General features: G+C 48.8%; 1 protein-coding gene across 2 annotated transcripts in view; it reads left to right on the top strand.

Annotated features, from left to right (window-relative positions):
- The first annotated feature begins 7,825 nt into the window (after positions 1-7,825).
- The window catches only part of NRK (Nik related kinase), a 98,108-nt gene continuing 80,355 nt past the window's right edge, over positions 7,826-25,578 (top strand). The window contains exons 1-2 of one of the 2 annotated variants that reach the window (XM_080553968.1): positions 7,826-8,025; positions 20,047-20,112. Coding sequence is in view for 1 of the 2 variants with exons in the window: in XM_080553967.1 (XP_080410093.1) it covers positions 16,060-16,116; positions 20,047-20,112 (123 nt within the window). In the remaining variant the exon portion in view is untranslated. Of the gene's footprint in view, positions 8,026-15,625; positions 16,117-20,046; positions 20,113-25,578 lie in introns of those variants that run through there. The other variant, XM_080553967.1, reaches the window with a different exon arrangement.

Here is a 25,578-nt window from a genome sequence, read left to right as displayed (position 1 = left end):
ACCGTGGTATTTATCTGCTTTTAGAATTGTGCCCTGGTGGAGGGCTTCAGAGCAGCTTTTCTCATTTCAGTCTCTGAAGAGATGCTAGTGTTAGGGCAGGACAGCTGGCAGCCCTCACAGTCCTGCTTATGGGAGAGAGTCCTTAGTGCTTGCTGGCCTGGCACCGACATCTCGCTGGGAGCTCAGTGGCAGACCAAGAACAATGGCTTTTTTCTCGTGTCCCACTGGGGAGACTGGGAGCTTATCCCATGGGCTCGGTTAGAAGTACCACCTGCAGGGCGCCTCCATCTCCCCACAGCGTTTTGTGCAGCTGCTCCCCTTCGAGGTTCGTGCTGGGGCTGCAAAGTTACTGGGAGGCCAGGGAATGAGTGCTGAGTGTGAAGAGGGGAGAGGAAGAAGAGAGTGGTTGTGTCCAAGTGTTTTCCAGGGAGAAATGCTGATTCCGTATAGCACAGTGACAGCTCTTGCATGAATGCATCGTGTTTGTCTGCTATTCGACGGATGTTGGGCAAAGCTCCCCAGAAAAATGCCATTTCTTGCCAGCTCACTTGCTTCAAACCCCTTGTTGTGATCCTTTTTAAATTATATTGCAATTCCCACTGGATGGAAAATTTTCCCCTTTTTTTTTTTTTTCAAAAAAAAGTTTCAGCTTATGTGTGTGGAAATCCCCCACAAAGTAGAAACTGATACTTTGTGCTGGTCCTGCGGGTTTGAAACACACATGATGCCAGAGGTGTTACTAGATCGATCACCTCCGGTAAGCAGCGTGGGGTGAGCGGTTTGTGCTGTGCAATGGATGCTGTCACCAGGAGGACAGCTTCTCCTTCAGGCATTCCAGCAAACCAAACTGCTCCACTCCACTGGATGCCCATTACCAGTAAGCATGGCCCAGCATTAAGAGGAAAGTGGGTGCTGAACTTCACCGCCCAGGGCAGCCCCAGTGGCAGCTCTGCTGGGGGCTGTATCAGTTTGCATCAGTACCATCCCCAGGAGTCTCAGTCCTGCAGCCTGCTGAGCAGTGCAGCCACAGCCAGAGCCTGCTGTTCCACTGTAGTTAAGCCAGATCTTATCAAAAGCCCTTGGGAATTAGTCCTGGTCCTCAGCTCTTGCAAATACTGCCCCCGTCGCTGTGCTGGTTAGGGCTGTGAGAAATGACAGCTCCTGAGGTGGGTGCCTGGGCGTTACGATGGTGTTTCTTTAATGTAATCGTTGGTCTACTTAGTCATAAAATACTGAAAAATACATAAAAGTCCCTTCCCCCATGGTCTTGGAAGTATTTAAGGTTTTAAAATTTCATAACAGTGATTCAAATAGTTCCTTTCTGGCATCAGTTAGCACAGCAAACGTTAAAAATACGTGATTTTGGAATCCGTTGTGTGTTACAGGAGGAAAGCAGAATTCAAAAATGGAAAGTTATGGCATGTCACGTTCGGGCAAACACAAAGAATGATGTTGATCTACATTTTGTTGTTGCTGAAAGGTACTTTGCTTCCCTAAAGGAATGGCATGAAGTGTTTGTGACGGTGAATGGAGGACAGCTTTGCCTTGCTTACCGCAAAAAGACATTTGATCATTTCAGTGCCACTGGAGGAATTCAGAGGTTAATAAGGCTGCTCCAGAGAGATATAAAACAATGTCTAAAAGAAAGAAATATAAAGCAAAAGTTACCGAGCTTTGCCAGGATATTTGTCATGTAAATATAGAACAGTAGCACTGCCAATGGAAGCAGAACATGACCTGTCAGCATTTATGCTTCATTACAATATCATTGTACAGCTACAGGCCAAGCAGGAAAACAAATAAATAATAATAATAAAAATACAGTTTGTCAAGCTAAGCCAGATCCTCATGGTAGGTATTCTATAAGCAACTCCTGTAATTCATTTCGATAAAGTGTAATTGGCTTTGCAAGGTTTTAAGAGCTTTCTCCTCTTCAGGACAAACACAAAGGCAGAACAATGTATTTTATACTACCCGAGTTTTGCAATTTCTTTCCAGTCTGTGAAATAATTCCTTTTTACACAGCAGCGGGTGATAAATGCTTTCCTGACTGCAAGTTTCCACCGTGGGTATGCAAAGTGGTTTGCTGGAGCACGAGCACCGGCAGCTCCTGCTGAACCCATCAGAGCCAACAGACCCACAGGGCTATGTTCGAGTTTGGGGGGGCACCCGCCATGCTCACAGGCTCCAGTATTTCGCTGGGTGACGGCTAGAGGGCAAAGCACCCTTTAAGACGGTGCTCGTACTGTACACAGGCTTTGCAAAGCCTCTGGTGCCCTCTACTAATGGAGCAGCGCAGGCAAGCCAAGGTGGAAATGAGAATTGTCAGAGGAAGGATCGTGTGTCTCGGTTCTATATACATCCAAATTATTTGGGATTCAGAGCATGGCCCTGGGATTTATGATGTCGAGGAGAGCATTAGTGATTCTCATGCAGGGAGCGCAAGGGGCTTTGCTTTTACTACCAAGACATATTTTCATGAGAAATCCAGACCCTGACGTGGCCTAGACTTAATGTAAATTAGCCTCTTATGAGACGGCTCAAGAGGAGAAGGTCTAATGAGATGTGAAGAAGCTTTTAAAGTACAATGTACTCTAATCAGGATGTGTATGAGGCTTAAAGGTAACTTCTGCCAGCACCTAAGAGGGAACATTTAATACTTACTCCCCAGATAATATTAGAATCCATGGTCTGCGTAGACTGTGCACAGAAAATTAGCATCTACTCCACAAATAATAACAACTTCTAAAACCCTTAACAGCTCTTTGATTAAAGGATATCAAAGGCTTTATGATCATGAAACAATCTAATGCCTAACTGGGCTGGAGAAATGATTTCATCCTCTCTTTAGCAAATGAAGAACAGGGTTGGGATCCGTTTTGCCCAAGATCCTACCAAAAGCCACGGCAGAGCTGGGGTTGTGCCCCCAGTCGCCCAGTCCCGAGCTCTGCCCAGTGGATAACGGTCCCTCGACTGAACTGGTGATTTCACAGTGGATCGCTCTGTGGCCACATCTTCTCTCAACCAACAGAAAAAAGGTTGTTCCTGTCTGCACCGGCACCCTCTGAATGTCCGGTAGGTGGGTTACAGATTTTGGAGGACGTGGGAGAGCCCTCCCAGAGCTGACAGCCACACCTCCCTTTGGGACCAGCGGCTCCCTGCAAGAGGTGACAAGGCAGAAGCCTTTATTGCAAGTCGTTGGCAATAAAGTGGTTTTGGAAGGACACAGACTGACAAGAGGAGACGACAGGAAATCTCTGTGCTGCAACAAATTATTGGCAAAAGGAGACAGCAGGGAAAAAATTGGGCTGAGAGGTAATTTATACCTAATGACCAGCCTGAACCCACATCAGAGCTCTGGCTCCTCGCTGCCAAACTCGGGGAAAATCTGAACAAAGTTCAAACTCCATCGCTAACATCCATCAGCATAATGAACAGAACGAGCATCTGCGATGTGGTAGTGCCAGTCTGCGAGGAAGGCGTCGATCCAGGGCCAGAAGTTTCAGCCACCCATCGGGACAATTTCTCCTTGTAAAAGGCCTAGAGCGGTGCAGGTGTGGGTATCTCTGAGTGCACAGGCAGCTCACAGCAGCCCTCTCTCAAAAGAGCAGCCTGAGATGACAAACAGGGGACATCCATGGACATGGTGGGCCTGGCTTTTCCTTGGCAGACTCCCCCAGCTGTGAAATGCCAGCGCTAGTGCCCTGCAAGGAGCCACGAGGCAGAGACCATCCGGCTGGGCGAGTGTATCTGAGAGGTGCCACGGCGCGGTGCTTCACGCAGTTCCTGAGCTCCACGGGGCCCAACCAGAGCTAAATCCTACCCGGACAGCTCTGCCCCTAGCAGACGTGCAACTAGAGGCTACAAGGGGCTAATAACAGGATCAATACTAGGAATTAATTCAGAAATCTGTTCTAAATCCCTTTCTTAATGTATTAACTGTATGCTACAAACTCATCATCCCACTTGTCTTTAAGATACCCACGTCCCTGAAGGTATTGAAGCAGCATTGTGACAGCCAGGAGTGTGCAGTATAATGCTGGGTGCAGTTATATGGACAAAGGGGGAGCTGCCTTCCAAGGGAAGGGGAGAGGACACATCTGCAGGGCAGGGCAACGGTGGAAATCTCCGAGCCTGCACCACGGGTGCCAGGATGAGCAGGAGCGGCGCAGCGCGGCTTTGTCTCCGCGGTCAGCACTCCTCTTGCAAAACACAGTGGTGTAACCTTTGAGCTGCTAATCATTTTTCCTTTTTGGCAGCCAAAGAAATGTTGTGAAAGTGTAATTCTCGGCATCCATTGTACCCTGAGGGTTAACAAACACGTACGAGAAGAGCTCCAGATACAGAGCTGGCAGCCTCTGCTTCTCCTTCAGTGTGTGGAGAGCTCTACTGAGACCTGATGATGGGAGTTGCCTTCTCTTTATCTTTTTTTTGCTTTTTTTGGGAGAAATAAGGTCACAGGAATTGTCAGAGGAGCATGCGGAGCAATTATAGCAAAAGCACAGGAGACTGTCGGAGACACTTCCTCACTTTAGAAGCCTGACTTGTTATTTTACAGTAAGACTGTAAAGCACAGACTTCCCCAAGAGAGCCCAGGGAAAGCACTGGTTGTGCTGGGCTGTAACAGAAGCCAAGGCAGACATGGGCGGGAGGGGACAAAGCCCTGTGCCCACCTGGGATGCCTGAGGCTCACCTTGCAGGGTGCCCGGTGCGGCTGGAGCTCGGGGGAAGCGCAGCACCCATTGTCCGTTATCCCAGCACCCCGAGCTGTGCTGCCTGAGGGCTGCTTCTCTGTGATGGGATCGGCTGATCTTGGGGTGGTTTCCCCTTTGGCAGCCTTTTCCCTTCGCTCAGCAAAGGCACGCCCAAAGCACACCCAAAGACCAAATTGTTGCGCAGGTCTGGCATGCAACAGGTTGCATGGGGATGCCTGTCTGGGGCCAGCACCCCAGGCACAGGGGCTCACGGGCTGCCTGCTCCCCAGCGGGAGATTCTTACAGGTTTGGAAGAGGCCTATTCAATAGCATTTCAATACCCCTCCACCAGGCCCCGCTAGCCCCAAAACCTCACCAAACTTCACAGTTCCTACTTCTTACCCACCCTGAGCCACCAAACACCCCGGGACTGGCGCTGATGGTAAATCCACGATGTCAAAATTAGACTCAAGTATCACCAAGTAACCTACTCGGGACCATTTTAACTTGTACCAAGTTACAAGCTTCTTCAATTGTACTTGAAAATTGTGATGTGGAAGGCATGTTTCCACACAGTAATTGAGGCAAAACAAGCTCAGGTAAGCAGCCACTTCAGTGGGGCATCACTGCCGAACCTGCAGAGCCCGTCGCAGATGCTACGTGCTTCTCCTGATGCTTAACTTGTACTTTGCACAGCACCACGCTAGGCAGCTCCCTGCCTGCGGGAAGGGAAAATGCAGCACTGGGGCAGCAGGGCTCACTGTAACAATTCCAAATTTCGGCTTATGGTACTTGGTTGATTCAGGAGCATAATCCCAGATAAGTCCCACATAACCAGGTGAAGGCGGTAATGACACCAAGGTTGGATCCCACCCTGCATCCTGGGCAGTTTGCTTACAGAGCAACAGGGCTTCGGCGCATGGGTGAGCAGCAAGCCACTGACCGTGGGCTTTGTTGGAAAACAGCAACATTTCTTTAATTTTGCTCTCTTCCCTACAGGCTGCGGAGGAAGTGACTAACTCCTGAGCAGGCAGACAAGGACCTGGTGAGAGATTTCAGGTATGTGTTGGAAGGTAAAAACGCTCTGGTGCCGTGTCTAGTCTTGGTGCTATTAGTCAAACATAAGTCACAGCGCTACGCCCGAGATCGACTTCCCCAGAGAAACCACAGGCTGCTAATTTGGAGGGAGGAAGCAGTGGGGATTTTTTACACTAAGATGATAAAATAAAGGTCTCCAGCTGAGATATCCATTTTGGGAGATGAATGATAATTTGCCAGAACAGGGGACAGCTGAAATTAATGGTATTCTTCTGTAATTTGTACTACTCTACAGCCAGAGTCAAGGCAGTGTAGTCACTGGGGATCTGTACCCGATTCCTCTGAATGAGAGTTTGTCCCATTAATCTGAGCAGCTTAAAAGGAAGATGGTAATAACACTGAGCATTTGACTTCAGTTGATCCAACAGCTTCTACTGAGGATAAAAAAATGCCAGTGTGCTGCAGGTTATGTGCTTCTGTACCTACTCTGGTTAATGTGCTGCGTCCTTGCAGAACTTGTGGTTCCTTCTAACACAGAGGGAAGTTACCAGGTGTGTTTTCAGTTTGACATCTGAAATAGAAAACCATGCCTCCCACCCAGAGTTTACATGGGTAAGATATTAGGTACTTCACCAAATTTTAAGAAGCGAGCTGAAACCATGTTCCCCACTCAAGCCAACCAAAACTTCCCAGGTTGAGCTGCACTGTAAAGGACCATAAAAGTGACAGTGTAATGGCCAGAATCTCCCTTCCTGACCCCATATGCAAGCAGGTTTCAGCTTGACTGAAGTTCAGTTCCCTTTCTGTTAAGCCATGTCTCTGCGATAGGCCCCAGCGCAGTCACCCCGGGGCCTGGCTCTCAACCCAGCCCTGCTGCCTCTGGTCTCATGTCTGATAATTTAGGAAGGCAAAACTGCAGAAAATGCTCTCAAAAGGTTAAAAAGAAAAATGCAGTAGAAATGCTGGCCAAGTCAGGATCAGCCCTGGAAGCTTACTAATTCTCAGTTTGAGCTTGGACATGTGGAAAAAATAATAGTCATGAAAGGACTTGCAGGCCCTCCCAATCTAGATGAAGAACAAACAATACAAAGGGACATAGCAAAGAGGAAAACAACCAAAAAAAAAACAAAAAGATAAATGATGATTATCCTCTCAGCAGTTGTAACATGGAAATTAGGACAGGGTAACCGGCAGTCCAATACCAGCACACGCACTGGAAAAGTGGAGGTGGCCACAGAGGGGATTAAATATGACAGAAAAAGCTGCTAACATCAGTGTGGGAGAATCATCAAAATAAGCCAAGAAGAGAAAAGCAAATGGGAACACAAACACAGACCTTTGCTGCATTGTTCACAGGCATGTGAGCAGCCCCAGCCAGGCACACAACGCAGCGGAGTTATCTGGCTGAGCAGGCCAACCTGTCCTCACAGGAAAGGCAGCAATCGATCTCTGTGGGGTAACCCAAGGCCAGAAAACAAGAACAAAAGGGTTTGCTATTGCAGAGTTAAACTGCAGGTTTGGTTTGTTTTTTAAATTAAACTTAAAGATGAAGGTGATGTTTGTGCTTTAAAGCAAGAAGTGGTAAAAGCACAGAGCTCAGGAAAGGTGTGTGTGAGAGAACAAGGCGGTGTGCGTGTGTTCTCACTGGCACCGTGAGGAACATCTCCAGGATTATTGAGTGGAGTGAAGAGCAGAAAGCACACAGAGCACTGGTGTTAATCCAAGCACAGCCAGAATGGCCTGCCAGCCTTGTGTGGCATCCTGAACAGCTCGGCCAGGAACACGGCAGGGTGGGAGCAGCACTGGGTTGACCAAAACCCCAGAATAACCCACAGATACTGTCCCATCGCAGCCTGCGATGTCTCTGTAAGGATTTATCTCTGTGTGGGACCAGAGCATGTCTGGAGAGGGCCATCCTCTGGTTACGGCTCCTAATTAATAGATCAGTGAGCTCAGGAGGAAGGCTGATGGGCCATGGTGGAGGGCATTGCTGCATGAGGCTCTCAGCTGTCAGTAATTTGTACAGAAGGCCCCACAGCCACCCACTTCATGTCTTGGAGCTGTAAGGAAGAGGCCCACCAAAGGCTCTGTTAAGAGGCAGCTGGCACAAACCAGCCACACCTGTGTCACCGCCCTGCTGGCAGCTGTGTCCCTGCCTGGTGAGGAGCCTGGCATCAGGCAGTGGCCATGTGTCCTGCAGGCTGTCCCTGCTCTGGGCCTGGAGGCACTGGCTGTGTGGTGAGGCCTTTAGCTGGAGCTGCGTGGCCTTGGAGAACTTTGATCTGAAGGACAGGTAATTTTCTGAAACACTGCCTGGTTTGCAGGAAACGCTGATGTTTGCAGGGAGGGAGGGAATGCTGAGGTGCCTCCTGTGTGGGGAAAATTTGGGGCTGGGAAGTTTTGTGGCTAGAGCCATAGGTCTGGAGATGACTTGCACCCAGGGCCTTCCTAGGACAGGAAGTCCTCATCTTAGGAAACTGGTGTGAGGATCCAGCCTGTGGGTCTGCTTCAGGGCCCGGGGGCTGTGCCCCGATGCCATGTCCTCCTTGGGGCAGCCTCCTCCTAGAGGGCCCCACCTGGGTGCTGGGCCGATGGCTGCAGCGCTCTGTGGGCCTTGTGGAGAGGGCTGCGACCTCAGTGCAAACACCCGTATCTCGCTGCTTCAGCAGGCACAGACGGTGACCTTGTAAACAAGCAATGGCAATAGCGGCTCCAGAGTAATGGAGCAGGTCTGCCCTTCACGTAATGCCCGGGTAAATGCTACTTTTCAGTCAGAGGCATGTGACTGACCTCAAGTGAGTGGGCGAACTGTGTTTTTATTGCTATAAAATGATGCAGAGTTTACTGACAAAGGCAGACTGGGCAGCTGGCAGGGATTTTTCATCACAGAGAAGATTCAGTGGTCACCAAATGCTAATCCGCAACTGTTCACAGAACCACATTGTTATCGCAGCCTGCTATCCTGCCTGGGCAGGAGTTAAAGCTGTATTTTAATATGACATAATGGTGTGTGGTTATTAACTGCCTAAAAAGTGTCTATGACAGTTACAGCATGTAGGAGGTACACAGTAATTTTATTTATATGTGTATAATGCAAATCTATAAGCTTTATATGTAATTGGATGTAGCCATGCAAGATAGAATACAGGAAGCAAAGGGGGCTGGTGATAGGCTTGCATAAGATCTTACGATGTGGCTTCCTGGCTTTTGGGATGTTGCTGATTTGCCTATTTAAAAAACAACAACAAAAACACTACTTCAGAGACTTGACTGTAAGCTTTCGTACTCGGATATCAGATGGCTGTACTAATGTCCTCCTGGTAGAGCTGACTAATCCAAAGGAAAAAGGGCAGATAAGGAATTGGGGTGGGACTCGAGGGGTGACTGTGCTGCCCTCTGGGATGTATTGCTGGACACGTCAGCTGTGCCTGCCTGGGCTACTACGCTGGATGTGGAAACGAGGGAAATAGCTGTTTTTCCCAAACGCTTAGTGTGTAAGGTTTACGAGTGTGTAAAGCTATCTATTGCTGTATAACCTACAACTGCGGCTTTTGGAAAGCACAGAAAGAAAGGGGAAATTGGCCTCTTCCAAACCTGTAAGAATCTGCTGGCAGAAGGGAGGCTGCTGGAGCAAAGCACCCCGGTGTAGGTCACAGGGATCCTGGGCTGAGCTTGGGGCTGCTGCCCGCGACCTCATCGGCGCTCAGGTCTCAGCCGGGTGAAATCAGCTTTTGCTCTTTAAAGCAGTGTCAGCATGCAGACTGCTCAGAGAAGGTACGAGGGCTCAGGGACTTAAAGATGCTTAATTGGTTTATGGAGCTAACCTCCTTAAAGAACTTAAGCCACTGTGAAAAGGGAAGCTGGCTTAAATTCCCTGCTGCAAGTCTGAGCCCACAGACGCAGTGGGGTGCCAGTTCTGGGCTCGGCTGTGACTGGGAAGTGGCCGGGCAGCCTCTGGAGGGGAAAGGTTTCCTGGGTGCTGCTGCAGCCTCTTGGGTGTGTGGGCAGGACGGCTTTGCACCAGGCAGGCCGTCTGCTAAAAGCATCTGTAACTTGGGGAGGTCTGAGCGCTCCTGCACTGGCTCTAGGAACCAGAAAGAGAGATCCATGAGAAATGGAAACTAACTGGTCTGTCAAAATGTGGAGCCTTTTTTCCTGCCCCCCCCTTTTTTTTTTTGCCTGGTTTCTGCTTCAGCTACTGGTTCTCGTTATGTCTTTTGTGATTCAAGTGGCCACTAAGGAGAAATCCTTAGGAGAAAATATCAAGTCATTTCTCTTTTTAATACGGTAAGAGCTTTAGCTCTTTAAGATGGGCACAATAAGCTATTTTGTCCTCGGTTGTTAATTTTTGTGCCACTTCCTTGCACTGAATCCAAGCCTTCAGCATCTTCCTGTAATATGCAGAGCAGAACTGGAGCTGCTGTTCCAGCATCCACCTCGCCAAAGCCAAATGGGACAGTCTGGCTTCTCTGCTTATGCAGCCACAATCCCATCAGCCACAGCACAGCACCAGGATGTTCATGGCCTCTTTGGGCCCTGTGAACAAAGCAGTGACTATTTAGTATTTGTTCCAAGTTATTGGTTAAAAACAGTGAATGCAGTCTCGAACCTCTGCCACGGTTGCATTCCTTACCCACAGTGCTACCGTGACCAAGTGTTGGTGAATGACTGGCAGACTTACAGGGGCTTCCCGTTCTTCCCAAGCCGCCGAACAACCTGTCCAATTCAATTTTTAAATATTTAGTTTCAGCTGACAGCTGCACCGTGCAGCCGCAAGGCGACTGCACCTACCCCTGGCTTTCCCGTGCAGTGGAAATACCACTGGAGCCTCCCGAGAGCCGTGCTGCCCGCTCTGGAGCGAGCACAGTGGTGCAGACAGCATCAAAATTTGGCTGGAAGTTGTGTGCTGGTTATTAATATACAAAGATAGAGAATGTTTAGATAGGACTGGCAAGGATCTACAGGAAAAGGCACAGACTTATTCATGAGTTAGTGTTGGAAGAGGACACTGTTGCTTGAGGCTCATATGAGCTTCCCCTTGCCTTCCTCATCCAGCAGGCTCGCACACAAAAAAGGCAGCGTCCCGAGGACGGGACTCCATTTCCCCTGAGGAACAGAAGAGGATTTAAAAGGCTCAGGCACTGCGCTGGGGCATCCAAGTGTGTTTGAAATGTTCAAAGTTGACGAAGTACCGAGATGAAAAGCAACTTGGAACTACGTGGAAATTGGAGCGGGAATAGAGGAGACTTTCCTGAAGATGTCTAATAGGTCACAGAGGGCAGGTTTTGTTCCGAGGGGCTGGATGAGGGCTCATAAATTACAGTTCCTCTTTTACCCTTTTTTTTTTTTCCTTTAAGAAAGGAGAAGCAAGGGGCCTGGGAACTGCAGATGTGTAACAGGGACTTGGGCAATGAGGTAGGCTTTTTTTGTAGCTAAAGATGAGCTTAAAATTGTGTAATTTTGTGAGGCACAAGTTAGGCTTGCAACACGACTGAAAAAGTCTGGTTGATTTACTGAGAATGTACCCAGACTGACACATGACATTGAGAAGTTTAAGAAGATAGGACAAAGCTAATTTTTTTGGTGTTGTAAGTACATGAAAGTCGTCCCCGCTTTCATAGTTGCTGGATTTTTCTTTCCTCTGGGGTGAAAGGGGACAAAAACCAAACCAAACATCCCACCCTGAAGCCCAAGGCCCTTCTTTTGCTTATTTATTTTTTAATCTGACAATTCCCCCAAACCAAGGGTGATTCAGATACAAGTTCCCTCTTAGCTAACCACTAAACTTCAGTGGTTTGGATAAAAGGGAACCCCGATCTGAGTCATCCGAGGTTAGCATTTGGTTGGCAAAATCAAAGCTGTGCCTACAAGATTTTCTAAAAGTCAAAAAACCTCTGTCTGTCAGAAAAGTTACCACAACTTGTCTCTCTTTCACAGAAGAAATTGGGTGTGTGCCACATGATATTTTGACTGATTAAATTTAATGTGGTAGTGATTAAATTGTGCTATGTCAGTTTTCTTTGTATTTTGTTTCTTTTTTTTTTTTTCTGAGAAATCTGCCTGTGAAGCGGCAGCAGCTATTTTTTTCCCATAATTGCATCTGTTTCAGAGAGCAGACAGATGTTGGGCTGATACTCATTATGGTATTCAGAAAACCCATTGGGATCTGATGACCTAGTAACATATAGCTACTGTTCCTTGCAAAGCATTTAAAATGGTTGCCACTTGAATGGAGAGAGAGAGAACTTTGCAGGCGATAGGAGGGAAGGGAAAAACCTATAGCTCAGCCGACAGCAGTAATATACAATAGTAATAGAAAATGTATGAGTTCAGTTTATTTCAATAAATTACCTCGTTCTTAATTTTGCAAATTTGCAAGCCAGTCTTCATGCACTGATGTTGCCATAGCACACAGGTCCTGCACTGGCATATACTCAAGGTGAAATACCCAAAGACAAAGGAAAGAAAATTGGAGTAGGAACAATTCTAATGCAGAGACAACTCAACAGAAATGGCTTTCTTGCAAGGAAATGGTTATTGGTATGATTTGTGAATTATAACAGTAAGTCACAATCAAGGATTCAATTGGCTCTGAAACTGAGAATACAAAAGCCAGAAATGTGGAATATCATCATTCCCAAAACTAAGTCTCTTCTGTGGCTGCTGCTGGGGCAGCAGGGAAGCGTGCTGGGCTGGAAGGAAACGGGAAACTTCCCGCAGCCTCGCTGCTGCTGCTGGAGAAGCTTGGAGGTGCCGAGCTGGAACAATGCTATGAAGTCAGGGGTCGAACAGCAAGTGAGGGGTTATCGGTCCTGCAAGGGAAGGGCTTCTCCTGCTCCGGGACATGCCGCCGGGGCATGCCTCTTTGTGTGCAATTGAAAGGAAAATACATTTCTGCAGTCCCAGAGAGTGGCACTTGGGCTAACATGGGTTTTGTGGGAGGCCGGTATTTTAAGCTGTGCCCTGGGAAATGAGGTGGACGTCCTGGCTGCGGTTCCAGCGGTGAGAGGCACTTTTTCCAACTCGCCCCATCCATTCAGGAATCGCTGGGGAAGGAAGCTGTTCGGTCTCGTTTTGGATATCCTGTGAAGCTGAACTAGCACGGCTGCCAGGAACTGAAAAAGTTATTTAATTTTTAAAGAGCTGAAAACTACTGTATGTGCTGCTGAGCATTGTATGGGAAATGACTGTTTGTTTGTCTGGGTTTCTGGTATGCCCAGTTCACTAAAGGTAGCAACCCTGTCCCTCGATCCCAGGAACCTCTGCAAAGCACAAGCCTGAAGACAGATTCAGGTTTAGACACTGCTTCCTGGCCCCTTCTTAGTGTGTTTGGAATGAAGTGGAATTTTCTTTAGTTCAAATAGGAGAAAGCATGAGAAATATTCAGAGCCTGATCCAAAAACCCATTGAAAACAAAGACGTCTTACTGTGATTTCAAAGCACAGTAGGGATGGGTCATAGAAATACTGAAGTTAAAAAGCAGACTGGGTTGAAGGGGGAGCGTTGGTTCGTTAGTTTTAACATCTTTTAACTAAAGTGGAATGTAAGCGGGTGTCCTGACTTGAAGCTCAGATCTTCCCCCTGCAATCCAGAGTTCTTGCCACAGTCGAGATAAGTTGTGCTGCTATTTTCCAAGGTGTGACCTGATGGAGCTGCGCTCTGCTTTGCCGTGTTCATCCGACAGCACTTGTGACATAGTGTGGATGGCAGCGCTGACTGCACCAAGCCACACAGAGGCAGACCCAGGCCCTGTAAGGTCCCGTGCAGGTTTTTCATGTGTAATCATCTTCCTGACAGCCTACCAAAGCCTCCTGTGGCAAGGAACCATGCTAAAACTGGGAACAGGAGGGCTCAACTTTTGAAGTTGGCCTACAAAATGAAGATTTTTAGCAGCAGATATTTTGTACTCCAGGACTTCACAAAAAAACATTAATAACAGTAAATCGCTCCAAGGATGGGGCTGTAAATGGTACTGGATCCAAGCAGCAGCCAGGGGCCCCTGCTGATGGACGAACGCTGGGCTAATACGGTGCTGGCTGCTGCCACCCATTGACTCTCCTGTAATCAGCATTTAACAGCTGTTCATCTTTCAGTTCTGGTGCAGCCAAGTGAGGAGAAAATGGTTTCTGAAAGTGTGAGACAGGCAAAAAGATTGCCCTTCCTCTCTGAGCAATCCTGAGAGCTTCTGCGAAAGAGGGAAGGTGAGGTCTGCAGCTATAAGGAGGTATTACGGGGTTTTGTGTCACTTTGCTGCCTCTTGGCTAAGGGTTGTTCTCTAAGGAAACACCAAAGCGATGTCTGAAATCTCTAGGTCATAAAAAAAAAAAAGTCAAAAAGTCATGGGGAATTTTGTGAAGGATTGTTACTCTGGAAAAAAGGTGCTGGTGCCTGAGCCTCAGAGCCTGCAGCAAGCCAAACAGGCACCTCTGGTGTGGGCAGAATGCAATTTGCTTATAGAAGGCCAGAAACCTTCCTGCAAATTAAAGCTCTTGGGGAAAGTTTTGGTGCCAGGGTTTACAGGGATCCTGTTTTATTCAGGATCTGGGGAGGGCAGGCATGCTGGGGCCGGACTCTGGCACTTTGCCATGAAGCTGGGAGCAAAGAAACCACGAAGTTGGATGCAGCATTTGCCTCCTAACTCCCCAAAAGGGAGCCGAACTCAGGCTTTGGGGTTTCTGAGCACCCTGATGTAGAGCTGGGATTTGGATGCTGGAAGGTCTGGGCAGTGCTTGCAGGGGGTGGCTCTGCAGCCACCACTGTGGCACGGGCGGCCGTGGTGGTGACAGGCGCGTCTGCTCCCCGAGCAGCATTGGGTGCTGCTTCAAGGAGAAGATCCCATGAGGCCGGCTTTCTGAACAGCAGTTTTTCTGAAATTACAGTTCAGAGAATTGAGAAATGCTGAAAAGAGTCCGTTTGTCCAACTCAGGCTGAAACCGAATTTCGAGAAGCTGTTTATCTCCTGCAGACCGGAAATCCTGCTCTGTTATGGGTTATCTTTTTTTTTTTCCTCCTGCCAACTTCACACCTGTAGCCGAGACCCCAGTGTAAACAAAGCCAAAGGAAACAACCAGCATGCCAATTCGAGCCTCAGCTTTAAACACTCTCTTCCTTTACCGAGCCTCGCATCTGGCAGGGGCGGTTACTGCTAGCACCGCTGCCCTGGGCCCAGCGCCCTGCTCACAGGGGGGCTGCAGAGCTCGGCATCGGCCCCGTACTTCTGGGGGTACAATGGCATTTCCTTTGGTGAAACAAAGGAAGTTCTTCCCCCTTCGCGCTTGCACTTCCCTTTTAATACAAAACATCCTCTGCATGCACACAGGCGCCCGAAAGGTTTTTACGTTCAGGTCTGTGGTTGCAGGGCTTGGCTGCAGGGCTTGGCTGCGGCTCCTCCCTGCGCGTGCAGGAGCAGTGCTGTGCGAGTCCATCGCGGTGACGTGTAATTGGGGTTTTGCTTTGCAACCGCTGTTTTTTCTCTCTTGTATCCTGACCTTACTCTGATTTCTTTGTTATTCTGTATTTTAATTTTTGATTGTTACCCTCGTATAAAGTGTCTCCCGACAGAGTGCCCTCACCCAGGGCTGTGTGATGGGGGTCTGAAGGGGTGTCAGTGGGGGCCTTGCACGGATCCTATCCTAGCTGAGGGTTTGATCAGGATGGTCCTGAGCCGTGTGGCTGGCGAGCAAACAAGCCAAAAATGGGGCTGCCCCAAAGAGTTGTGATACAAGAATGCATGTTCCTGGCTGAGATTCTTTATTTTAAATGAAAAAAAAAAAAAAAAGGACCATTGCTGGGTTGGTTGCAGGGCCAGGTTTCAGCAGCAGGAAAGCTGGTGTCAGTGCAGCTTTTAGTTTGACCGAGAGCAGGATGAGCAGGAAGGCAGGAGGATAAATTATCCCTCTCACAAACCAGCACCTCGTACAGCAGCAGCGCCAAGCCCCCTCACACGCAGCCCCCGCTCGGGGCGAGGCGGGTGGGCTTCGCCTGGGCGAGCAGCGCCCGGGCCGGGCGCCATCACCGAGCCGCGCTCGCGGCCGTGCCCGTGGGGTGCCCACGCGTGGCGGAGCCCCTCGGCCGCCCTCCTCGCCCCGTCCCGTCCCGTCAGGGCGCGTCACTTCCTCGCCAAGTTCTCCCGAGGAAATGTCTCCGCAGAAGTTGCCCGCGGCCGCCCGGCCCGGGGGCTCCCTCCTCCGCCGCCGCTGACTGGGGAGGGCTTTCCGGCGCGGCCGCCATGCCCGCCTCCCCGCCTCGCCGGGGCACGGCCGGGCCGCCGCGGGGCTCGGGGCTGAGGAGCACCGTTAGTTAGCTCGGTGCGAGCCCGGGGACAGCCATGGCCCGGGACTGCGCCGCCCGCAGCCTGGACGGCACCGACCTGGCGGCGCTGAGGGTAAGGGGGCGGCCCCGGGGGGAGCGGGGCGGCGGGGAAGGGGCTGCCGGCACCGGGGGGCCGGCACCGGGCGGCCCCGTCCCTCAGAGGGGGCTCGGGTCAGGGGGACCAAAAACCTGCGGGGAGTTCGGGGGGAAACGTGTGCACGGGGGCTGTTCGGTGTTGGGTTTTGGAGAGCTAAGGCAGCAGTCACCTCCTTTGCGTTTTTATCGATACCCTGTGGCGTTTTCCCGTTCTTTTTAACGCTGTCCAAGTTAAAGCCACCCCGCTGGCGTGTCACGGCACGGGTAGCGCAGGACGCCCCTCAGCGCCGCGCCGCTCCCTCGCCAGCAGCTGACCGCTCACCAGCCCTGTCCCACCAAAGCTGTTTGGTTTGGTTTTGTTTTGTGTTTTTTTTTTTTTTTTTCTGGGGCACTCTGCACAGAAGAGGGAAGAGTTCAGTTGTGGTAAAACACACTCAGCCCCAGACAGAGAAACCAAAGCAAGTTTCTTGCTAAAAATATCAGAAGAGGGCTGGGAAGAGCCTTTGCACAAAATCGCATGGTGAGGAGGGTGTTCCAAACCAGGCAGGGAGAAGAATGGCAGCAGGGTCAGTGAAGTTTGTGAGGATGGCACCAGGCTCTTGGCCGGGCAGACAGGCATTTAGCCTGGCTCTGGTCAGCGGAGCAAGACAAAATAATGCGAGTTTTTGCTTTGAGCTTAGCAGATGAACCTTCACTCTTCAAATAAATGAAGAGAAACAAGCGTAAGCGTGGAAAAGAGCAGTGGTGCAAGCCAGGCTCTGTGTCAAAAGCAGCATGCAGAAAAATAAAAAAGCGCTGCGAGTCCTGGCCTTGGCAGCAGGAAGGACAGAGGCGTCCCTTTGGGGTGTCCGTTTGGGTGCTCCGTTCGGGGTTTGTGCTTAGCGGTGAGGGGAGGCGGGCAAGGCTGGGCCCCGCAGAAGTTGAGCAAAGACGGCCGCTTCCCCCTGACCTCGTCGTTGGGGTTCCTGGGGCTGGTGGGTGCTGCCAGGAGGCCTGGTGGGAGGCGTGCAGTGGCGGCAGTGGGTCGCTGTCCAGCTGTGCCTGCTGGCCTTGGCAATCCTGAGGAGTGCTCGCCGTGGCCTTCCCCTTTTCCTGGAGAGAGCTGCTTTGGGCCACGGTTTGCAGGTGTTGCTGTAGCATCCCGTTGCAGCCCTCCTTCCCTGGGCTTCCTGGGTGCTCAGGTGGCAGAAGCAAGGGCAATTATGGGCTTTCCGAGCACAGGTTCATCAGGGCCATCGGGTGGCTGAAAAGTCTCCATGTTGTGTGCCAAGGTGCCCGATAGGAGAACCGAGCTTTAGGCACCCGCCAGTTGTTCAGCTGCAGAGGTTGTGAGCAGTGGATTTCAGTCGGGCTCCGGCTGCACGCGTGGCTCTGCGTTGTGCGTGGAGGTGGACGTGGCCTGGGTGCCTCAGGGTCAGCAGCCTCGCTGTGCTCTGCAGGTGACTTGCAGGAGAAGGCAAGTAGCCCGCCATATGGCACAGTGCCTTACAGTAATTAACCTTAAAGTGATGGATGTTCGGGCCGGCGTTTTGGCATCTGTCAAAGTGAACCCAGCAATTTGGCAGGGGCCGGCTGGTGAAGGGTTGGATGGACTGCGGGGCTTAAATGCTAGCTGGGCGGAAGCGTTACATCAACAGTGATGCCCAACTCCCAGATAATTAAGAAGTTGGCCGGTTGCAAGGACTTTGCCAGCGGAAGATGCAGTGCTGATAGCCAGGCAAACAAGGGCAGTCCAAGGACCAAAGTCAGAGCCCAGATTAATATCCTTTATGACTCTCAACAAGGCTCAGCTCTCTGCTGCGTCCTGATTAAAAGAGAGACGGCCAAGTATTTTGGCTGCGCTTGGAGCTGTGGAGACTTGTGAGGTTAATGCTCAATTGGCTAGCAAGGAGAGGGGGTAAGATTTTAGCTATATTAAAGTTTAAGCTAACATTTATTTAGATAATTGTTTGGGTTTCGCTTTTTTTTTTTTCCTGGAGCTTCTGAGACCTTAGATGTGAGGTATTAGGATGCCGAATCAGAAAGAAATTGATTGGACGGAGAGAGAGAAACTGATTTTGAGGCGCATGAAATGATTATATTTGCATAATAAATAAGTGTAGGGGAAAAGAGGGAGGACAGAGCAGTCGCTTAAGTGAGAGGGACAGGACGGTGGCATGCTCAGAGCTGAAAAATGCAGTGTAGCTTCCTCTGGGCTTCATGCCCCATGCGCGGCTTAGTTCAGCCACGCTGCTTTCTGCAGACAAGGTGTGGGAGCAGCGTGCTGCCCACGCTTCCTGAGGGAGCAGCGTGATGGTATGCCCTGGGGAATTGCCCATGTCCGGGAATCCCGGGAGCCACCGTGTGTTTGGCTGCGCTGCCCCATTACAGCACAACAGGCAGGTCAAAAGTGGTTTGGTCTCATTTATGCATTGCTAATTTGGTTTAAAAAATAAAGAATAAGTTTTGTGAGGTTGACAGTCCAGGAAGCGTAAGATTAAAACTCATTTAATTTAAAGACCAAACCAAATGAACTCAGTAATTCCTTCAGTTGTGAGCGCTGTGGAAGGCTCTGTTGTGTTGCTCTGACAGCAAAAGCTATTGCCATTTATCATGACGGTCGTGCCAGCAAAGGCAGAATCCACTCAGAAAAGAGTCTGTGTATTTCCAATGGGACTCTGCCTAAGTAAAAACTTCCAGATGAGATACGAAGAAGGCAGTATTTGTATTAAAAGAATAACATATAAGTGGAGTGGAGATGTAGCTTGGTACCATAAAAAAAAGAAAAAAGAGGGAGAGAGAGTTTCCATCCAGGGTCATAGAAATTGGAGTTCTGAGATAAAGGCTGTTTTTCTGTATCGCATCCCTCAGCAGTACCAACAGGCATCAACTGCCATGACAGATTGCTGAAACAGATGTGGTAAAACTGACACATGGAACTAATAATATTTTATATAAATCTCTCGATGATATCATCCCAAGAAATGAGCAGGACTGATAAATGGCTCAGCCAGAAACCAGGAAACTGGTCTCTTGAGTTCTTAATGTTTTTGTATCAATCTCTCAAGTGAGTTTTAACCGAAGCTACAGATTTCTTAATGCGCTCGCTCATGCAGGAGCGAATGTTCCCTTGCCCTTGCCTTGCGACAGGATGTTCTCCCGATAACAGAAGGGCTGCGAGATCTCATTACTGGAGAAGGACATGTGCTGAGGTGGCTGGTTTTAGGGTAACTGATGCTAACCCAGCGGGACATATGTTGGCTCACCTGGTACATTGATCACCCGACACGTGAATCTTTCACGTAAATTAACAGCAATCTGACTTGGGTTCAAAGCCAACACTTCAGGACATCGGTCAAATTCACCGGGTTGTGTTTGCAGAACAGGCCAGTTGACCATTCTCAGCCTGTGTTTGGTGTTAAGGCTGTTTGGGATGATAGGTTTCCTTTTGCGAGGGAGCCAGCCACAGATGCTTTATAGAGCATCTTCCAGTTCTGTCGTTGAGGTTCTTTCCTTTGTTACACTGCTAACGCCAGGTGTTTCATAGCAGAGGACGGCAGCTGAGCCTGCAGGCTAGCTTGGTGTTCTAAAGCATAGCAACTGTGGGGTTTATTCCTTATTCTACTGCTAAACTGAAGCAATTGAATTACCATATTCTTCACACATCTCCATGTATTTGTTCTACCTGTTGTACTTGTCTACCTGCCATATTGCCGTGCTACAAATCTTTTCTGAGTTATTTTGAGCAACTTGACTGGGAACTTTAATATAAATGTATTTCTTACACCATTCTTTGGTTATTTCCCCTTTGGTGCGTAACACAGGCCATTAGGAGACGTGGCACAGACTTTTTGATTGTGTACAGTTACGCTCCATTATGAAGTGTTTGCTCTGCTGCAAATGATGTTATTTTTTCTGCTTTTTGCAGGACCCTGCGGGAATATTTGAACTGGTGCAGGTTGTTGGAAATGGGACATATGGACAAGTCTACAAGGTTTGGACACCTCTTTATTTTGTGATGCCGTTGTTGATAAAGCTGTTTTTTCCTAAAGCCGAAATGAGCACCCGTTAGGAACCGGACAGCATTGTTCCAGTAATAGCCTGCTTTGTCTTGCTGTCTCTTCTGCGTAGTGCAAAATGGTGTCAGCTTTGAAACTGTGCCCCTTCCTCCTGACCCGTTTTCACGTCTCTGCTGCAGGGTAGATAACTGCCTTGGCTCCCGTACTGACTTCCCTCTGCCCTGCTTTTTCTGTCCTGTGCTTATTTTTCTCTTCTTCAAAATTATTTAATAGGCGGCTGGCACAAATTAACATCAGTCATGGCTAAATTTGGCTTGGATTGTGTGGTGAGCCCAGCACAGGCTAAAACACCAGAGCTCTTCAAGACGGGCGTGAATTGACCCTGCTCTGTGGGCAGGCTACCAGGTTTTTGGTTTCCATTATTACCTTTGTCACTGTGGTATCAAAGCAGGCCTACCAGCAAACTAGAGCAATTAAACCTTGTCTGCCGTAATATGTTATGTTCGTTTTGACTGAGGTATAGGAATAAGGCTAGAAAAGTTTTCTTTGATTGTGAAGCCTTTCCTAAGAGTGATGTAAGAGGGAATAAAATAGGGAAATGAGCCTGCTTTGCTCCGATTTGGAGAAATAAGACAGAGGAAGGAAAAGGCCGTGCTGCTGGACCGCTGGAGGTAGAAGGGAAGAGTGACGGCACTGGAGGAAGCTGTGTGGCATTGCTTCTCCCTCAAACCCCACTGGTGGCAAGCTCCCGCATCACGAGCCTTTGCCTTGATGCCAGCCCTTCCTGCACTGGTTCCCTAACGCTCAGAAATGCAGGAGGGCTCTTTGTCTTTCTGTGATTGCAGTGCATTGAACACACCTTGCATTTCAGAGTCCATCCTCTGGTGTCAGTTTTGCTGTGATTGCATTTTGAAACTGTAGGTGCTTTCTCAAACATTCAGGAAAATCCTCTGCAGAAGCACGTTTGAGGGGTTTCTGCTTTCCCATATACATTTTAATGTTATTTTCATGTCAGAAGCAGAATCTTTCTCATATAACTTTTTGTCTTGCTGCGATTAAGCCTGCGCTGTTTCTGACGTTATCATTCACATACTGAGGTCAGTACTATTAAATTGAAAACAGAGATTTAAGGGTTCATACGGGCAGTTCAGAAGCCGGGAAACATTTAGGGGTGCTGTAATCGGTAGAATCATAGACATTTTTGCCTGTAAAAGATCCTAAAGTTCCCAAAGAGCCTCCGTACAAGTTCCCTTTCTTTTCATGTCTGGATTTATTTTATATTGGGAGAGAAAAAATTCAATCTAGTCATGTTTCAAGGGTGTTGAGAGTGAATCAGCTGTTTAATCATGGCAGCACCAGGAAGGAGCAGCAAAGCTTGCTTCTCTGCCGCTAAAGAAAATGCTCGAAGCGATCCCGTGGTTCACTTGAATGTCAGCTGCCAAAACGCATAAGAAATATTGACAAAGAAAATTAAAAATCGTACCCAAAGGCTACTCCCTGCTGAGCACACGAGACCAGGGTCTGGCAGCTCTGGGTAACGAGCGCTTTGGATCTTGGAGCTGCTGCAACACCACTGCTGGGCGCGGGGAGCCAGCCTCTCGTGGGCTGAGAGCACGTGAGGGCGCCGTGGGGAAGCTCCGTGCGTGTGGTGGAGAGAGAGGGCCTGCGTGCAGCCCCTCACCCAGAATGAGGGCTTTGCTCATACAAATGTGGGATCCAGGAGTGCAGGGTCTTCTACTGGAGCCTGATTAGGGGATGGAGCTGCTCTGTGCGGGAGGAGGAGTGCATGCTGTGCGGCAGACCAACGCAGGTGAGGACGGGCTCAAAGAGCACGCTCCAGACCGCAGCCAGCTCGGTCTACACTGCCAGCAGCTTCTGCATGGTCCAAAGCCCCTGTGTGTTTGGAAACACCTCCACAGGAGATGCTGAATCCCAACTGAATGTACTCAGGAAGCACCTCTCTGGTGCTGGCCTTGCAGCCAGAAGAAATATCTGTTTTCTTTGAAGGAGGGCAGCTGCAGCGAAACAACAGCTTCTGAAGGGACCGTAAAAAGTTAGGCAATGGTGTTTGCTTTGCTTTTTCACTGCTGTATAGTATGTCCTTTGATCTATGCAATGTTGGGAGTGATGGAGTGTATTGGGGAACACTGGAATCATTTTGTAGTTTGTCTAGGTCGAGTATAGGCTTGAGATTGTAAATATTGAAGTTATTCTGTATTCCCTGTTGTCTGCGTATATAGTCAGGTCATTAGCACATGTTTTTATTCTTCAGAGGCATCAGAATCTTCCACACATTCAGAAATAGATACACAGAGTAGTGCACATAATCAAAGTAAAGCTTATTTCAGGCTAAATAAACAGTGTTCAGAATTACTAAATTGCTCGGTTGGCTCTGGCGATGACTCATAAGGCTATGTGTTTTAATGTATGCAGCTCCATAAAAATGAAAATAAAACTTAGAGGATTCATCATTAGATTTAGAAAACAATGTTTAACAGACTTATTGAAGGAGGATATTGTTCGTAGTGAATCATTCTAGACTGGTTCCAGGTCATGTCCTTTTAAATGACACGGAAGGGGTATAAATTGTACCCGTGATAGTGCTCGAGCTGTCTAGAAACATTATAAAGTTGGGATTTGCATGTAATAAGTGCTTGAAAGCTAGCAGATTTTTTGACAATTTATGAAGTAGTAGGATGTAAACATGCCAGTAGTAGCAACTTCAGCCTTTTGAAAACTATGAATTAGGTATTAAAAAGGGGAAGGAGGAGTTTGAGAGCATCCCATCCCCTGCACTGCTCTTGGCTTGGGCCCCTCCGTCTGCCCCGCGAGGCCCCGCAGAGACTGTGTGGGGCGGGTGGGCGGCTCTCCAAAGGGCAAGGGCCAACGTTTTTGGGGAGCTGCTGATCAGCAAGGACCTTCGGCCGGGTCAACGATGATTTGCATCGCCCAACTGCCATGTCGTCTGGGAGGAAGTGAGATTGCTGGATTGTCACCCACAAGCTCTTGGGTTTCGCTTCCCCGCTGAGCTGCGGGCCCCTTGCCTTGCGTCTCCTTCCACAGCAGCCTGGGCGAGTGCTGCCAGGTGTCCTCTGGGGTGGCTGTAGAGCTGTAGAAGGCACCGTAGGTTTAGGAGCTGCCACCTCTTTGGTTTGCTGGTAGTCACTGTATTATTGTTACACCGTGGTGTGCTGCTAGAGGTGGTACCTTTGCAAGCATCGCAGGGTCAGTGGCTGTGGGATCGCTCTCGGTGAGCATGAGGCTGCATCTTGCAGCAGAGACCTACTCTGGGAGAGACTGTAGGACTCTTAGTTTATTGATTCTTGGTGTTTTTGGTTAACAAGATAGAGAATTCACTCCTTGTCCTACTAGTTCAGCTGTACTCTGACAGCCCTCAGCCTTCTAAGAAAGTTTTCACGGGCCAAATGAGGTCATCAGCAGCATCTGTGCAGTGAGCTTGTGTTCTGATGTTGAGAGGCACCTGTTGAGGGCTTCTGACTTCCTCTGTCCTAACAGTGTGGATTATCCCTTTTGTGGGGCCAGCGTTTTTGGGTGGCCCAGCGGCTTTGGCATGTTCTGGGGGGGTGACGTTTTTTGGAGCATGATTTTGCAGGCACGATGGTGAACCATGAAACATTTGCAGCTGTTCGGTGAGTGGAATGGTTGTACCTCTAAAGAGTCTGAGGGCACAGAGAGCTTGGGAGGAGTGCTCTGTTTTGGGACCGTGGGGTTTGAAAGGGAAGATGTGGACTTCCAGTAATGCAGCTGATGAAAACGAAGCAGTGCTGTTGCTGAGGCTTAGTGGAGAGTGGAAGCAGTACAGCCCTCCCGTAGTCGCTGCACAGCCACTATCTTTATTTCTGTGTAGTCACCTAGGACCTCGGATACACAAAGGAAGCAAGTCTGAGCGAGGAAGTGCCTCTTCTGGTTGGTAATACAACTGCTTCTTGGCACTGAACCGTGCTTCAATTGTTGACATGAGTTATGAGTTACTCCGCTGTTAATGTACGTGGCAGGGGGGTAATGAAGCACAAATATGACTTTTCTGTTTATCTTAAACAATTTGGAAGTCTGCTGAGTCTCCTTCATAACTCATTTCATTGAGTCGTTGGCTGAAGTAGTTGAGAGCAAGGGGAGGGGGAAAGCAACGTGGTTTTTTATCGAGGAAGGTTTGGTGCTCCATGCAAAGAATCACCAGACCATGCTAAATTATGAAGTGTGGAAGTCTGTGGACTGCATTCGAAACCTTAATCTATGGCAGTGCCTCAGGCACTTAATGGAAAGCTGAATTTAAGAAACGTCTCCATTATGTCCAGTGCGATCCAGAAGGCCTTGAGTAAGATGAAAACTTCAAAGCATCTCTTCTGGGGGTGGTCAGAAGCGGGCACCTTCTGAGGAATGTTGCTCAGGGCTGAAACGGAATCTCAGAGTCTGCAGACTGCTGCAAACAGAGACATTAAAATGCCGTATAGTCTTAGGGTGTTTTGTTATCGTTTGTGGTCAGTTATGGTTTCAAAGGCAACCATAGCCTTCAGGGCACTGAGGTTTTCGTAAGTCGAGTGGGGAAACTGCTTGTTCTTCATGGAAATGATAGAATGCTGCTTTCTGTTCCACCAGCAGTTGATACAAGTGCTTGGTTGTCTATTCATTTGCTTTATTTGGTTTGTAGCTGATCAGCTTGTCCCCCTGAAAAGCTAGTTAATTGTAGGTAGGAGTGTATAAAAAAAGTACTGCTGCGGCGTATTGGGGGGGTCATCAAGTCATTGTGTGCATCCTTGGTTCAGCAGTGTGAGCAGCTAAGGGAGGTGAGCTGCTAATCCTGGCAGTGGGGTTTCCTTCAGGAGTAAGTCTGAGCTTAGTGTGTGCTCGTGCTGTTGTCTTGAGATCTGAAATGCTGTCGTGCTTATGAACAGGTTGCCCTGGAAGCCTAATATCTAATGGTTGTAATAACATTAAATACACGGTTGGGTGTTTTGATATTTAACTCGTGCCTCTGATTTGTAATAACACCTGTGAAATACCTACTGGATGTGTTTGTTCCTCCTTTCTCAGTTGCCTACAGCTCCTAAGTACCTTCACGTAGGTGTCCACGTGCTTTATTCAACCCTGGAATTTAAAATAATGGATCATACATGTGAAATTAATCAGCAAGTCATAAAGTCTTGGTTCTGGTTAGTGAATATTTTAGAGGAATTCAATTAAGATTCTTAAATGTAGGGTTAGTTTATCAAAAATAGAAGAGCAAGGATGTGAAAAATCCTCTCAGCTGAGAAGTGCTTCTAATACAGTAAAGGCCGTTTGACTGAGCAGAGCAATGCACAATAATTAGATGTGCCACATCAGCCATTAGAGAATAGTAAAACCTTTGCAAATAATTTGTTGTCAGGCCTGCTGCTCCCATCTCCTCCGTGTTTTTGACTTGAATGTCCACCTGGGAGAGC

The sequence above is a fragment of the Anser brachyrhynchus genome, assembly GCF_964034855.1.
Source record: "Anser brachyrhynchus genome assembly, chromosome: 13".
NCBI classification, from domain to species: domain Eukaryota; kingdom Metazoa; phylum Chordata; class Aves; order Anseriformes; family Anatidae; genus Anser; species Anser brachyrhynchus.
The sequence above is the reverse complement of the archived record's forward strand: the minus strand, read 5'-3'. Positions and strand labels throughout refer to the sequence as shown.